The 17,002-nt window shown below is 34.9% G+C and overlaps 1 protein-coding gene across 11 annotated transcripts in view; it reads right to left on the minus strand.

Moving 5' to 3' along the window:
• CHSY3 (chondroitin sulfate synthase 3) overlaps positions 1 to 17,002 on the minus strand; it is a 375,783-nt gene that overhangs the window by 270,414 nt on the left and 88,367 nt on the right. For all 11 annotated transcript variants that reach the window (XM_086410475.1, XM_086410476.1, XM_086410477.1 and 8 more), the window contains one exon: positions 14,662 to 14,945. In XM_086410475.1, coding sequence (XP_086266601.1) covers positions 14,662 to 14,945 — 284 coding nt within the window. The remainder of the gene's footprint in view (positions 1 to 14,661; positions 14,946 to 17,002) is intronic.

Genomic DNA, 17,002 nt, shown 5'->3' on the forward strand with positions numbered 1-17,002 from the left:
CAGGCAAGAGTACTGGAGTGGGGTGCCACTTGCTACATAACTAGTGATCAATAATTTATTTTCATGGCTCATATAACTATAAATCAATTTGGTGGTTAATTTGATTACATTATAGACCTAGAAAAGTTAAAAAGCTCAGATTATTACTTATCATAATCATAAAATACTAAACATTTCAGACATTTCCTAGCATATATTCATGAGATGGAGTAGAAATTAATAAAACCACACCAAGCTTCAGGCCAGCATTTGATCACACTGTCTACACGGCTTTTTACACTACAATAAGTCCTTGTTTTGACTTCCATTTTCTCTACAAGCAATAAAGCTTAACTATTAAAAGATCCAGAGATGCATCCAAATTTACTTCAAGAGTAAGGATAGCATAAAAAAAAATCTGATCAAACAGCACTATAACATGACGCCAGCACTACTAATCAATTTTTTAAATAAAAGAAAATCTATTTTACCCAGATCGAGATTAATTTGGCCAAGCCACATTGGTTCTATTCTACAGAAAAAAAATATGGCAAATATACCAACCCAAAAAAGTTTTCACAATTTTCTAATATTCCAAAATCTGTGACTAACAAATGTATATAAAATGGCAATAAGAATAATATGCCATGACCATCATTCTTGATTCAGCTTACACAGGAATTGCGGAGGCTGTCTGTGTTTATATCACATCAATACATACACTTAAACTGAAATTTACAACTAGGATAGTGAAACAAAAAACCGAAAAAGAAATTCATCAGTCAAATCCTCCCAAATGTTTTTTCACATAGAGTTCTCAATCACAAATTTACCTTTGGACAAAGAATAAGATGCAAGTGGGAGCTCTTTAAAAAAATAAAAGCACAAATGTTTTACATAAGCAGGAACTGTCAGGATTACTACTTACATACTTTACATAAAACTGATAATTGCTAAACAGTAACACCTGGAAAGCAGTGGAACCTATCTTCTGCTATTTTCATACACATTTTACAACTGTCTGTCAAATTTGGTAAAAATCAACTACACCTATTATCAATTGTTTCAAGTGATTCTTCAAAATGATGTATTTGACAAAATGGAACTTTGGTCTAATTCAACTGAGATTTAAGTTTTAAGAGCTTTGAGTATTTTGAAAGTGCCTGTTAGGATTCTATTCGCATCTATGAACACAAAACCCACTCCATGTGACCCTTTATTAAAAATGTCAAACAGAAATGTCATATTTTCTCTCTGAATCTGGCAATTAAGTTTTACAAGAAAACTATAATCAAATTTCATAATGTGTCCAGATTATTAGGTCAAGCTTACTTTGTAAGCTCAGAAATCATTCTAAAAATGAGCTGAGGGAAAATAAAATCTGATAACACACTCTGAACACTATGAACTCTAGAAAACAGAAATATTAGGTAAATAAAGGACAGAAAGTTACATTTTAGTTAAGATTAAGAAAATTAGAAGTTAGGTAAGAAAAAGGATAGAAAAGTAAACTTTATTTAAATAGGGGACTTATAGGACCTCATGATAAATGTCTACATTTATAGAGTTTGCTTCATGACTTTTTTTAATTGCATAACTCATAATTATAATAAATATATATTTCAATTAATACAATGCCATTTATTATATTGCTTAGGTGCAAAACACTAATTTATGGTATAGTGTTAAATGTTCTTTAAATGAAAAAACATCAGTTAAAATGGACTTGAAATTATTTTTACAATTGACTGAGTGTAAAACAGTCCATATGCAGAATTTACTCAATTGAATATATATTACAGTAATGTATGTGTAACAAATGTATACACTAGCAAAAGTAATCATTAGTTACACACTTATAACCAATGAAAATAAATATTCACAAACACTATTATAGAATATATTGTCAGAAGAACAATTATTGATTAACAAAGGTTATTTGACTGTGGTGGGTCTCTCTACAGACTTCCCAAAGTTAGGAGATATTCTTTCTATAAGGTGATTGACTACAACTTTGTAAATCTTTAAAAATATTTAATGGAAAACAAGGAAAGCAAGAAAGCTATACATTAAATAGGAGAAGTGCAGAATTTTAAAAAGCCTTGGGGTAAAGACATGAATCTTAATGTAAGCAATTATATGGGTATGATGGATTTATATGCTATGTAATAATCTAAAATTATCCTGCTCTAAATCTACCCATAACAGAAGCACCTACAGTGCAATTAATTAAGACACAAACAGAATTATCTGTTCATAAATCTGAAACTCCAGTTTGACAAAGGAAGACATGTATCTAAGAGATATGGAACATTGAACTAAAGCCATTTCAAACAGAAACCTTATAAAATGACTTTATAAGAATAACTCTAAAAAATATTCTTTATTGTAAAAGCAGCATTCAGAACAATATTTCTATAGGCTACCTCTTGTGACACACAAAAATTAGTGACTGAGGGGAATACAGTATATAAACAGTTGTCTGACACCCAAGACAAACCCTGGAAGAAAAGAGTGGATACTTAATAGGTGGAGGGTTTCTCCAGGCAGATAGAAGACAGAATTTGAAAGATTTTTCACTGTATGTATTTTTATGCTTTTAGGGTTTTTTTTTTGAGCCATTTTATAATATTATTTGTTCAGAGCACTAACTACAATTTACATTGTAAAGAATTTTAAGATAAGTCACTAACTTTAACAAATCAAATTTTAAACAAACTAAATTATTTCATCCTATGACTATGATTTGATTCTTCTTTTTTTATTTTTAAACAATAACTGCTTAATCTATGAGTGAAGCTTGCTTTAAAAAAAGGCATTTATGTAGTCTGATAATACAGCAGAGCAATACTCCTGTCTGTATAATCTGGGAAAGTTGTTCAAGTTATGTGGGCCTTACTTTTTAAGTATTTGCTAAATAAATGAATGATGAGACTCAATATACCCAAATAGAACTCATTTCTCCTTTGCCCGTGCCTCAGAGAAAGCAATCACGGAAAACTACTTTCTTCCATTACTTCCTCCCTCTAGAGATACTACTTGCAGCTCAGACAAAAACCTAGGAGCCACCTTAAACCCCATTCCCCCCTACATCTAACCACTCACCTACTCTGTCAATTCTCTGCCCTCACTACCTCTCAGTTCCATCTCTTCACCTTCACTTCCACTTTGACTCTTTAAGACTCATCTCTAACTTGGGTATGGGGCAATAGCCTCCTAACTGTTTCATTGTTTCATTGTCCTTCGATACAAGAGCCTCCAATCCATCCTTCTGTGCTCCGGCCACTAAGGGATACACTGATCATGGCTGCATATGAGGAATTCTTCAAAGCTCTCCATTATGGAACCGATTTTTCACTCTGTCATCAGAATCACCCAGAAAGATTTTTAACATACTATTCATGGTCTCCCCACCAACTGAGTCTAAATCAATTATATCAACCCCACTAACTCTAAGAAACACTCATCTACAAGGTATACTCTAAACTTTTGAGGATGCCATACAGGGCCTTTCACAATCAAGTTCTACCAACAGCTTTGGAGCCTCATGTCTCCTGCCACTAGATACGATTGAATCAAACACACTATTCACTACCATGCTATTCTTTTGCCCTTGACTTCTCGTATATCCACACTTACTTGGCAATGTCCCTGTACATGACCTCATTTGGAGGAAGCACTGCATCTTTCTATTCTCTTTGGGGTCTTCCCTTACATTCCTGTGTTCCCTAGGCTGCTGCTATTGGGCTATGCTCAGTCGAGTCTGACTCTTTGTGACCGCATGGGCTCTAGCCTACCAGGCTCCTCTGTCCACGGAATTTTCCAAGCAAGAACAGTGGAGCATGTTGCCATTTTCTACTCCAGGGGATCATCCCGACCCAGGAATCAAACTGGAGTCTCCAATGCAAGTGTCTCTTACATTGGCAGGCGGATTCTTTACCACTGCACCCCTGAGAAGCCCCCTGTGTACTCTATACTTTCCTCCATGATAGCAGTCAGCTATAGCAGTGGACAGGAAATATATGAGAATGACAGGCTGAAATTAAAGTCATCCCTTTAAGTTATGGTTTCTGTACTCATTGAAATAGATCACTAATAGCTTTTTCCCTGCCAAGCTCTAATTCAAAAAGTCACTGTTAAAGCAAATAATTCAATGGAAACCTTTCACCTATATTTTAAGAACTCTATTACTATATAGTATTCAAATGCAATAAATAAAAACAGAAAAACCTTAAGCCTTGCATGGATAAACAATGTGTTTTTTTAAATGTTTTAAATCTTGTGTTTTTCTAAAACAAAAAAAAATAATATATGAACCATAAAAATCAGACCATGAGAAAACATACAATTGTTTTCATTTTATATATTAATATATTCACTTGGAACAGACAAGAAACAGACATAGAAATAAGTGCAGAAGTGCCGATTATTCTCCTGTGATTTTTCCCAAAAGGGAAATATAACAAAAGAAAAAAAATATAACTTTCAAGGAATAAAGATGGACTGTATATTTGAAAACAGAAAATTAATAAGCCACACGAGAATCACAAGTTTTTAACACTATCCATGCTATTGGACTCACTTGTCAAAGATTCTGATGTAATGAGTCAGGGATGTGTTCCAGCATCAGAATTTTTTCAAAGACCCCACAGAGCTCCCATCATGCAGTCAGGTTAAAGAACCACCGAACCAGCACCCTCCCTACTACAGCAAGGTCCATCTTTCAAAAGGCAATTGCAATAAAACTTTCCAATCAATATGATTCCCTTCCCATGAGGGGAAAAAGGCATATTAACATTGTAAATTGGAAAATATTAATGACAGTTGTTATGCAGGAATTAGTATATGTCAAGCATTATTCTAATAGCTTCCAATACATTGATCTTTGCATTCTTTGCAATGGCTCTGTAAAGCTGGCACTATTGCATGCTGATCTATTTCTGCAAAAATAGCTAATAGTTACAGAATGCTTACCACTGTCAGGTATCATTCTGAGTGCTGTCATATACATTAACTCATTTAATCTTCACCTCAGTGTCGTGAGGTAAGTACTGTTATATTGACTTGACAGATGAGGAAACTAAGGCACTGAGAAGTGAAATAACCTGACTAAGGTCACACAGCTAGTGAATGGCAGAGCTGGGGTGTGAAGCCAGGTACTTAAGCTCCAGACTTAATTAAAAAACAATTTTCTAGTGATCTGTGCTTCACTCAGTCGTGTCCAACTCTTTTCAACCCCATGGTTTATGCAGTTGATGGAATTCTCCAGGCCAGAATATGAGAGGATAGCCTTTCCCTTCTCCAGGGGATCTTCCCAACCCAGATCTCCCACATTGCAGTTGGATTCTTTACCAGCTGAGCCACAAGGGAAGCCCAAGAATACTGGAGTTGGTAGCCTATCCCTTCTCCAGGGGATCTTCCCAACCCAAGAATGGAACTGGGGTCTCCTGCATTGCAGGCAGATTCTTTACCAACTGAGCTATGAGGGAAACCCATATAACAGACCTAAGATATATTAATATGCAATAAAATTGCTAAATATGTCTTTAGCTTTCTCCTCTTCAGGAGACTGTAATACAAACAAGAGAGGATGATGCTCACCTAAGAAAATTAAAATAAGAATCATTTGATTCTAGTTCCAAGACAAGTACCACTGTTAGACACAACTGAGCACTCATGATTTAGAAGGAAAAAGACTGAGAAGGATGACAGAGATGGAAACCCAATTTGATATCAGATACGAAAGCAGAGACTGGTTTGAGGACTGACTCTCCCTCCCTGGGAGCTCCGTAAAGACAAGGAAGGTGTGTGTGCCCACTGCTGATAAAATGTGCTCAATAGATCTATTTGAGCAAATGAAATAAATGAGCTAGCTTTTAAGATGTAAGATAACTGAATTCTAAGGCAGAACACTTCAATTTATTATAACCTTATATATTTTTCACATTTTAAGATACTCATCATGAATATTAAATATCATTATTTCATTAAAGATTCATTCTTGTATAATAGAGTATTAGACATTATAATATACCATTTCATCATTAAAATGTGGATCTTTAAATCTTAATCGATGCATGTAAAATTTATGTTAAAATTAAAATTTATATAATCAATTTTAAATACATATAATTATATAACTTATATAATACTTATTAAATTCATGAAAAAAAATACATTTCTAATAATCAGCTCAAAAGCTGGGTAACTCTAGGCTGAGCCGTTAGGAATTCTCTTGGGCCTGAGCCTGGGCTCCTCAGGTGAGGTCCACTATCTGTCCATGATTTGGTTTTATTCCTCCATTTGCAGCTGGTATCTCTACCTTCCTCTTAATGAGCAAAGCACAAACATGGACCTTCCCTTAATCAAGGACACAGTGGCTGTACTCTGGGTTCCCACTGAACAAAGTGCATAAATCAAACTTGCTGCTGGTCAGCCTAATATAGACCATTCAACTAAGAAGAAATACCCATGGAGGGCTCTCTGAAGGCTATTTTCTTTCTTTATTATTATTTTTTTTTACTTTACAATATTGTATTGGTTTTGCCATACATCAACATGCATCCGCCACAGGTGTACATGTGTTCCCCATCCTGAACCCCCTCTCACCTCCCTCCATTAAGCAAATTATCAAAGAATGGTGTACTTGCATTGTCTCCAAGTAGAATTCCTCCTGAAGAATTGCCCTTCTGTGCTACCGTCCAGGTTTATATTGAGGGAATTTCTAAGAAACATCCAAGCCAATCATACTATTCTACTTATCAAAGAAGTGGCGCTAAGTATATGATCCTTCATAGCCCCTGTCTGCTCCACGAAGAAGACTTCTCTTAAGTATCAATATAGTGTTAAGCTAGTGTTCTCTTTAATGCCACAAAAAAAGGAGTTCAACATACATTTTTCCTTTTTGAAAAAAAAAATTTTCTGTACATCTTCCTTTTCCCCCTGATTTTATTATATGTTATGTTTATTAATCTGTATATTTCTTTAAACCATCAATTTTTGAAGGCACTGGTACTCTATAAATAAATAGGTCTACAACTCCAATATTTTGGCCACCTCATGGGAAGAGTTGACTCATTGGAAAAGACTCTGATACTGTGTGGGATTGGGGGCAGGAGGAGAAGGGGACGACAGAGGATGAGATGGCTGGGTGGTATCACTGACTCGATGGACGTGAGTCTGAGTGAACTCCGGGAGTTGGTGATGGACAGGGAGGCCTGGCGTGCTGCGATTCATGGGGTTGCAAAGAGTCGGACGTGACTGTGTGACTGAACTGAACTGAACTGAACAATAAAAATGAAAAGAATATGAAAAGAAACCGACTGTGAAGAATGAAGGACTTAAGAATTAGAATTCTGACAAACCGCAACCCTTCAACTTTTCAGTTTACACGTTTTCCTATTGTTCAATAATATTAAATAATGACTTTATGATTCAAGACACTGATTTTTTAAATTTTAATACAGTTATATTTAGCTTAAACACCTTATTAAAAGTTAATGGCTTTCAAAATAATAAATGGTGAGTGAAGATTTTAAAATCTCAAAAAATTAAGATATCTATTTCATTCATAAGTTCTAAAACTATGCCTGCTGAATTTTAAAAATAAACATATTTCTTTGATTCAGTACTGTACTATAAATTGTCTAACACCTTTCAAAGACAGGGTAACATTAAATGTCTGTCATGATTCAAACTGATTTATTTGTGGTTAAGCCTAAACTAGAGTACTGTTTATTAGGACAGTAAATGAAGAACTCATTAGAATTCTGAGAAACTGCAACCCTTCAACTTTTCAATTTACATGTTTTCCTATTGTTAAATAATATTAAACAATGGCTTTATGATTCAAGACACTGAGTTTTAAAATTTTAATAACGTTTATGTTTAGCTTAAACACCTTATTAAAAGTTAATCTGAAAATATTTGGAGCAAAAGAAGTCACATGCTATCATCAAAGTAAAGTGCAGTACGGTTATATGACAAATTACATTTCTTTGTATGTTGAAGCCTAATTCATCAATTAACTAGATAGAAAAGAGATTGAAATAAATGTTTCTTATATAGCTTTTTGGAAGCCAACACAAAGGAAGTGCAAGTAGAAAACTGACTTGGATTTTTTTTCAGGAAATTAGAATACTTTTGATTTATTAAGAAGGAAGAGTATTCAAAGGTTTTAAACTAATATGAGAATTTATGTTATCATGGAGCTAATTTCAAATTGCATGGAAGCATCTTCCCAGCTTAGCATTTTCCATAACTGTTAAAAAGCACACATTTTTCATAATTCAGGTTACCACCAGTTAACAATGAAAACGAACTACCTAAGGCTACAAAACATGGAAAATCTGTACCAAGTTTCTCCTTCAACTCAGAATGTAATTTTATTTTGTACAATGAAGAAAACAGTGGGGTAGAAAGAGATTTCATAAAATCAGTGTGTGATGATTTCATCTGACAAGTGGAATGGGGGTGGGAAGAGTAGGTGTGAGAAGCTTACTGCTTTTAGTGAAGTTAAAAACTAAATATGGCTGAATCAGAACCAAGAAATGATTTCTGAAAGACTGAATTTAAGATAAAAATCCCAGACTTATACTTTTCCATAGATATTAATATACTTTGGGGGCATAAACTGTGTTCATGATGCAGTAAAATTAGCATTATAGAAAAAGGAAGCTCATAAGTTAGAGAAAGAAGCTAAGCAGGATATGTAACAGCCCCATAAGAATGGGGCACATATTTTAACCTTAATGGTTATGTTACAAAGAACTTATATATACTTAAATTTTTTATAGTTTAGCTCTCTGGTATTAGAAGCCCAGGGAAACTCTGCCAAAATATATTCTTTTGTGAAATAATGGAATTTTCTAGGGTGTTTATGGCCTTTAGGGGGCCAAGCTAAGACATAAGACACTTTGGTATGAAATTAACTCTTTAAGAAATCTAATAAAGATCTGTTTAGTCATAAGAAATGGTTTTTTAAACCACAGAGAAATATTGCTATCAACATTGAGCTCTGCCTTGTTTGAAACAACATTTAATTAGACAATAAAGATATATATTCTTTGGCTCCATTTAACTGCAAACACTAAAAAGATAAATACACACTATTCTGAAAATGACTCTTAGATAGATAAAATGCAGAACTCCCTCACAGGGAAAAGAATTATGGAAATTAAGTTGTTTTAATGCTTGAATATAAGTGATCTTACTAAAACCAGAACCAAAGGAAAGGAACTTTCAATTCTAATAAGACACAGAATGAATATGAATTGTATAAAGAAATTTTCAACAGTGAGAACTTTCTAGTTATTTACCAAAAAATTCCTATAACAAAGAAAGTATAACTATATTATATGTTGTACAACTCTAAATGGCCAAGCTTGAAAAAATTAATTCAAAAATAATTAATTAAAAAAAATAATGTACACTATTTAAAATAAACATCTCATTTTCACTAGAAAATTTATTCATATCCTGGAGAATGCTTTAATGAAATTTTCAACATGTGGATTATTGATTCAAAGTATAACACTCTTATACCTATCTGGCCAGGCAGTTAAATAAACGTGCAAGGGGAGGTTGGTGCACAACAAGACCTGAAGGGACACAAGACTGCCTGCCTCTGCTAATGGCATCAAAAAACAAAATTTAAAAAAACCTTAAAACAACTTACATGCCAAACAACTTTCAAGAGCCATATGCAGCCTCCTAAACTGCCAGATTGCAGCCCAGATAACTAGAAAAACAGTAGCCAAGATAGAGCTCAACCAAAAACGTGAACTTAGCCAAGAGTAGATGCCAATAAATTCTAACACTCACAGAGTGTAAAGCATAGAATAATTTTTCACGATCACGCTTCAGTTAGTCATCTATACTTACACAATTTGAGGTATAAATAAGTATAACAGCAACTCATGAAATCTGTTGATTATGAACATCTGCCACATGTTCTTGAAAACTAGATGTTTCTAACTCCTGGTGGGAAAGTAAGAATCTCAATTCTGACTCTCCAATGATCTCAAGTATAGGGAGAACCAGTCTAAGATCCGTCAGCAACCAAAGGCCTCTCTATTCAGAAGGGTAGCCGTTCCTGGGCCCTACGAGTGATGTCTTGGAATATCAGGGTTGGCCTGTCATGAACACTTTAATTTACTGAAAACCTGATGAGGAGCAGTGCATATCAAAATGCAATTGTAATTTATTTATCATTAATGACAGAAGAAAGAAAAAGTAGGTAGAGATGACAGAGGAAGAAACAGATCAAAGGACCAAAAAATAAGACATTTTCCCAGACCACCAGGACCAGATGGTAAGGAAGAACTGAAGCTATATATCAGTTCCTGAAATGCCTGGGAAACCCCAGGATGGGATTCTAGTTGCCTTGAGACATAGTTCCTGGGTGGGTCCTGTGAACTGACTGTAGGATGAGATACTGACTTCCTTTCCTGTTGAAAATTCCAATGAAACTCAGAAAAGGAGGTTAACCTATAAAGCCACACAGTCATTTTTTTATAATGTAGATACAGTCCAGTCTGTATGGGATTCCTTAAATACATATATTAAATATCACTTGTTAAATAATATTTTCCACCATCTCCTTAAGATTATTTAATATGACGTTCAAAGACTGAAGCAAATATTTGTAGTGTGTGTCTTAAAGTCTTCCATGTTTTATGTTTTACTAATATTGGATTGTTTATAATTCTAAAATACTATAGAAACATACTGAATTCTTGTTCTTTGACAAAAAGAAACCTCAAACTTGAATTCTTCAATGAAAAAAATTTATTTCCAGTCTGACTTTTCTGATATAATTGAATCACTTATGACTAATAATTATTAAATGAATAAAATTGATGAATTGTGTTATATGTAATATACTATATGATCTATTCAGCATGACAATAATAACATCTATTGACAATTTACTATGTGCCAGATATATACTGTCAAAACTATATAGAACTATACATGGATCATGTCATCAATTCACTTAATCTTCTAGAAAATCTATGAGGCAGACACCATTACAATATCTACTTTCAACTGAATTAAACAAGACTCAAGAGAAGTAATTTAAAAAGACAATGAAACTAAGGAGTAGTACACTAGTGACTCAAATCCAAATTCAAGTTTATACCTCCGTCTCTCCCCACCCCCACCCCGACTTCTTTTCTCTCCTCTCCCTTGCCAATATCATGCTTAATTGTATATATAATACAGAGAAAGTAGACTTCAATCTAGCAATAAAGAATACTAGAAGATTCCTAGAGTTTCAAAAAATGTAATTTATAGTCAAGAATAGCTACATGCTATACTGCTGCTGCTGCTGCTAAGTCACTTCAGTCGTGTCCGACTCTGCGCGACCCCATAGACGGCAGCCCACCAGGCTCCCCCATCACTGGGATTCTCCAGGCAAGAACACTGGAGTGGGTTGCTATTTCCTTCTCCAATGCATGAAAGTGAGAATGGAAAGTGAAGTCACTCAGTCGTGTCCAACTCTTCACGACCCCATGGACTGCAGCCCACCAGGCTCCTCCGTCCATGGGTTTTCCAGGCAAGAGTACTGGAGTGGGGTGCCATTGCCTTCTCCACATGCTATACAATCTATAATTTTAATATTTTGTTTCAATTCTCTTCCTACAAGATCTGCAAGCCTATTTATCATTTTTAAAATATTCAGGCTTCCCTAGTGGCTCAGTGGTGAGGAGTCCACCTGCCAATGCAGGAGACACAGGTGTGATCCCTGATCAGGGATGATCCCACAAGCCACAGAGCAACTAAGCCTGAGCATCACAACTACTGAACCTGTGCTCTGGGGCCCAAGATCCTCAACTACTGAAGTCTAAGCACCCAACAGCCCGTGCTTCGCAACGATAAAAGCTACCACAACGAGAAGCCTGTGCACTGCAACTGGAGAGTAGCCCCCACTCCCCAAAACTAGAGAAAAGCCCACACAGCAAAAAGGCCCAGCATAGCCAAAAATAAATAAACATCATAAAAAAGATAACATTCCATCATGTTTAATTTATTCAGACTCAGAAAGTGTGAGCATGTTTCTGTAACAGTCCTCTAAACTTCACAAGGACTTTCATGAGGAGGAAAGGTCAAACAAAATTCTGAAATCCATCAAAAGTTCAGCAAAGAAAATTCAAAATTTTAAGAAAATTTTTTTTGCAGATGGTTCTTTTAAAATAAATATGGAAACAAAATTACAGAGCAACGTCATAGTTTATTCTGTGACTGGATGTGAAATCTCACCTTTATGTGAGTGCCAACCCAGAATGAAACAAATTAATTTTTTTAGTATAATGTGAACAGTAGCATAGTTGGACATTTCAAGTAATCTAAAATCCAAACTGGAAAGCCCTAATTTGGCTGTGTCCCAGTCCACCTACTCAGGTATCTATGAAATGTAGAATACACCCTAATGTTAAAACACTTACATAACTTAATTGTATACTTATCATTATTAAATTTATTAACAGATACTGTTTAATATATTCCTTGGTAATGAAAGTTTCCATCATTCCTTTAAATAAGACAGAGTTGTGGTTTGGGTTAGGATCAGAGTTAGGATTAAATCAATGCCAGCTGTAAAATATATGTTGTCTAAACTGCTCCTTTAAAGACTGAAATCCGAAAATAAAGTAAATTCTATACAATTGCTTAGCAAAACATCAAGTCAACATTCTGAAACAGTATTTCTTTAGAAAATAATGCTTTGTAAAGCTAGGAAAAAATGTAGAAATTATTTTTTTTTAATAGATTCTGAACTTAGTGATGGACAATTGTCAGTCTACAATCCAAATGTATTACCAAATGTTAATGTAAATATGGTGGTCATGAAGTTACACCCTACAAGGCTTGGCATCCCCTCTGTCTCTTCTCTTATTTAATGAAAATACCTAAGATCCCACTTATTCCAATAGAGAAGTTACAGATCTATGATAATTCCCTTTTAAGCGAACAAATACCTATATTATAAATAAAATACTAAGTCAATTCTTAAGCATGTATGTCACCTGAGCATATTTTACTGTCTTGTATCATGAATGAGTAGACTGCTTTATGAGGACTGCACCTTCATAGCAGAATCAATGAAAACTTAAATGGAAGGACATGAAACGAAAGGTTTTTTAAAACTGTCTAAGTGATATTAAGGCAATACAGTATCAGATAAAACACAATAATTTTCCATCTTTTATTTAAAATATGGATGATTTTTTACTCATCCATACAGAGCCAACATCTACAAAATGATATTTTTATGTAAACAAAAATCACCTGAGATTTTCATGTTAAATATTCATTCTTACCTTCCAGCTAGTTTTATATTAAACGGAGACAAATCTTTTTCATTAAATTTATTCCAAATTACCTATTTTTCAACTATAATGTACTTACTTATATCTTTATTATAAAAGTAGTTATTAGTCAGTTTTATAAAAGAAAATTCCTATTTCTATCAATAAAAGTAATGAGGTATATACTAATTTTCAATTTGCATAGTGCATATTCCAAGTAACTAGTTGTTACTAATATTTACTCTCTGTAATAAATATAAGAAATACTTTCTATAGTGTAGATATCCTGAATCATTAAAAAAAAAAAAAAGCTAAATTAAGGAAAGTAGGATTACACTTCTAAAAGAAGAATGGAACTGTGTAATCTTGAGGTATAATGACTTCACAGGGAACATGTTTTCATAAAATGTTTCTTCTATACTAAGAAAGCGTGAAAATTTTGAAAAGATACCTACATGAATTAAGTTATAATTCACAGATGTGTGCACTGGGTAGCTAAAACATATTTAACTCCAACCACTTGAAAACCAAAGTACACTGAAAATTGCAATATGTTATTTAAGTGTTAAGTAATTTTTACTCAGATTAACTTTCAGGAAAACTGTTTTAAATACAACTGCTTTTCATGTCAAAACCAATTTCTGAAGGGGCAAAAAAAAAACTCAGATTATTTTGTAAAACTAATTACTACAATGAAACAACAGTTCATAAACTCAGATCATTTAAATAATGGCTGCTACTGAGAAAAATGCAATAAAGGAAGACAAAAAATTTTAAAGAACCAGGCATAATATTAAGCAGTTATCACCTTCAGAACGGTTTTACCAGATAGTCATGCCTTTTAAAATGCTGTGAGTAAATCTATTATAAGTGATATAACATTATAAGTTAACTTTTTCTATGCTTTAAAAACACTGCATGTTAAATTTCCATGTAAGCATCTTCCAAGAAACTTCAGAGTTAAATTATTTGCAAAGAGATGCAATCACATACCTAACCAAAATGACAACAAAGGACAAAATGCTAAAGCTATGGCCCAAGAGCATAAAATCAGTCCTCTTGTTAGAGACAGGAAATGTATTTAAACACCAATAAACCAAATAAACAGGAAATAGCCTCTTCAAGAGATATGACTATACATGTAAGATGCTGCTTAAAGTTATGGGTCACACAAATAAGAAAACCTCAGACACACTTTAGCTCTAAGACAGCCTCTCCCACAATAGCCCTTGTGTCCATCACTGACTGTTGCTATCAATTTCAAGCAGACACAAAGACATGGAGAAAATAAATAAATAGAATCACTGACCCAGACTGTAAACTGTCACCTACCTGTAAAACGGGAACATTTTCATCACAGCTCAAGTCTTACCTCATAAGACCAGACACACTGAGTCCCGCCGAAACGTCGAACACATCTGCCTACTTCCACGTCCTCATGAGTCGTGTACATTTCTCTGAGGCATTCACCGATATGTGGCACCATCCTCCTGAGAACCTCGCGGCTGAAGATCATGCCAGGTCCTCCCATGCAGAAGTTCTCCCCAGGCTCCAGCCCCAGCTTTCCGAGTTCTTCAATATTCCCCAGACCAGTCTGGCCCAGGTAGAGGGGCTTGCTGCTATTCAGTGATCTAAGAAACTCTTCCAACTTATCACCTACAAAGAAAAAAAAAAAACAACAATCACTCCTTTTCCTAATTTCATAATCATTTATAACACACCAAGTAAGGGAAAGAGCTCCCAATATTGTGCATAAACTCTTGACAAGTCTCATACAATTGAAAAGAAGAAAAACCTCTTTGAATATTTCATTATTTAAAAAATACTAATTCATAAGTATTAAATTAAAATTAGATTTTATCAACCTTCTAGTCAATGAAAAACCTTAGTAAGTGTAACAGTCATTGGATTTTTTTAAAGCTTAAATAATGCTGAGAATAAAGACAGGCTTTTTAACATGTATGAAGTAATGATAAAATTCCCAGAAACATAATATTAAATATCAATATTTAGCACTGATAGGAAGATCATTGACACCCAGTAATTATTTTTTCCTGATAATTGATTTAGTTTACTGCTTCATCCTTAATTAAACTCAAGCCATAAACAACCCAAAAGATGTAGATGTTTGTGTGTACGTATGTACATACATACATATATATATATAGAGAGAGAGAGAGAAAGGGAGTCTGGGGGAGACTGAGAATATCAAACTTGTCTTGAAATATAACACTTTGGAACTTTGGAAAGCACTCTTTTGGAAAAAAATTAACATTTGTTAAAATTTATATATACAATTGGTTTATAAGTTTATAAGCTCATCAAGAAAAACAATCTTAAAATAAGGTTCTGTAGCAAAAACAGTTCCAAAGCATTAGGAACTCTACAAAGTGATACACTGGAATAAGTAGTTGCCATCTTTATTTTCCCAATCAGCATTTCTACTATGATTTTTGATGAGCACAGAATCTGCAGTCATTATCTTGATCCTATGCCATGTCCCCTTGGAGCTCAATGAGTTTTAGCTATTATTGGGTTCTTGATACAAAATGCATTTCATTCTTAATAGAAATGGAAAGAATATGGCACTTCAGTGTTCTGAAGGACAGTCTTTCATTAAAAGATACGATATGGATGGTGTTAATGCATTTTGGAAATTGCAGAGTGTGGCAAACTTCTGCCAGGAAACCTTTGTGATTTTAATGAGGCACAAAAGACATGGGGACTGTAAGATAGTGGATCTATCAATTATAGATAAAGATATCTACATACATCGTAGATATATGAGACAGTAGGTTCACCAGGAATGCAATTTCTTTTAAATTTTTGTATCAAAATTTTCAGTTCTTTATTTTCATATCTAATTATCAATATTTTATCTGCCAACCAGCCCTAAAGATTTCATTCCTCTCAACCGAAACCCAGAAAATCTCTAGATATTAACTCTACATTCAGTCCTTGTGCCAAAATGTGTCTGTTTGTTATTTGTTTGCTAAAAGAGTTATGTAAATGGTGCTACCTGAATCAGGAGAAAGCAATGAGGCTGCAAGTAGAGGCGGGTAAACTGAGTATAAGGGCTGCCCCTCTTTAAACACCTCCTTCAATACAAGCCTGCTACTTCCCTTGTGTACCTCTCTGCGAAGAACAGGGCTGGAAAGCTTTCCTCTTGCTCTAAGGAACATCCTTTCGCTGAGTTTAGCAATCTCTGGCCAGAGCCACTCACACTCAGGGTGAAGGACGGCGCCTCTTTTAAAACTGACAAAGTTTTTTCGTGCCGGGGCTGCGCGTGGTTTGGGGAAGGACATCCAGCCTCTGTTTAACACCGCAACCACCCAGACAGACTGGAAGGGATCCACACTAGTGAGTGCTGGTACGGGCTGGAGCTCCTAGGGTCTGGATAATTCTCATGCAGCGTCCCTTTCCCCCCACCACTAATTCCTGTCAATACAGTCATCCCCTCTGGGGTTTACTGAGCTGTTGCCAAGGGGTAGGGAAAGGCTTGCTGCTCCACTGTGGTGGCTGAAGGAGCTGCCCGCTGGAGTGGTTGGGGTGCCCAAGGACTCCCACTGCGCGGCGGGTGGTGCTAAAGGGAAGGAAACGCACAGGAAAGGGTTTGGGACAACAAGGATGGTTCCTCGTTCTCACCAGTCCCGAAACTAAGCTAGATTTAGTTAAAACAAAAGGGCAGGGGAATAGCGAAGATCACCGATCGC

This window comes from Bos grunniens, chromosome 7 (genome assembly GCF_055505025.1).
Source record: "Bos grunniens cultivar Pamir isolate PY7600 chromosome 7, Bosgru_T2T1.0, whole genome shotgun sequence".
Taxonomy (NCBI): domain Eukaryota; kingdom Metazoa; phylum Chordata; class Mammalia; order Artiodactyla; family Bovidae; genus Bos; species Bos grunniens.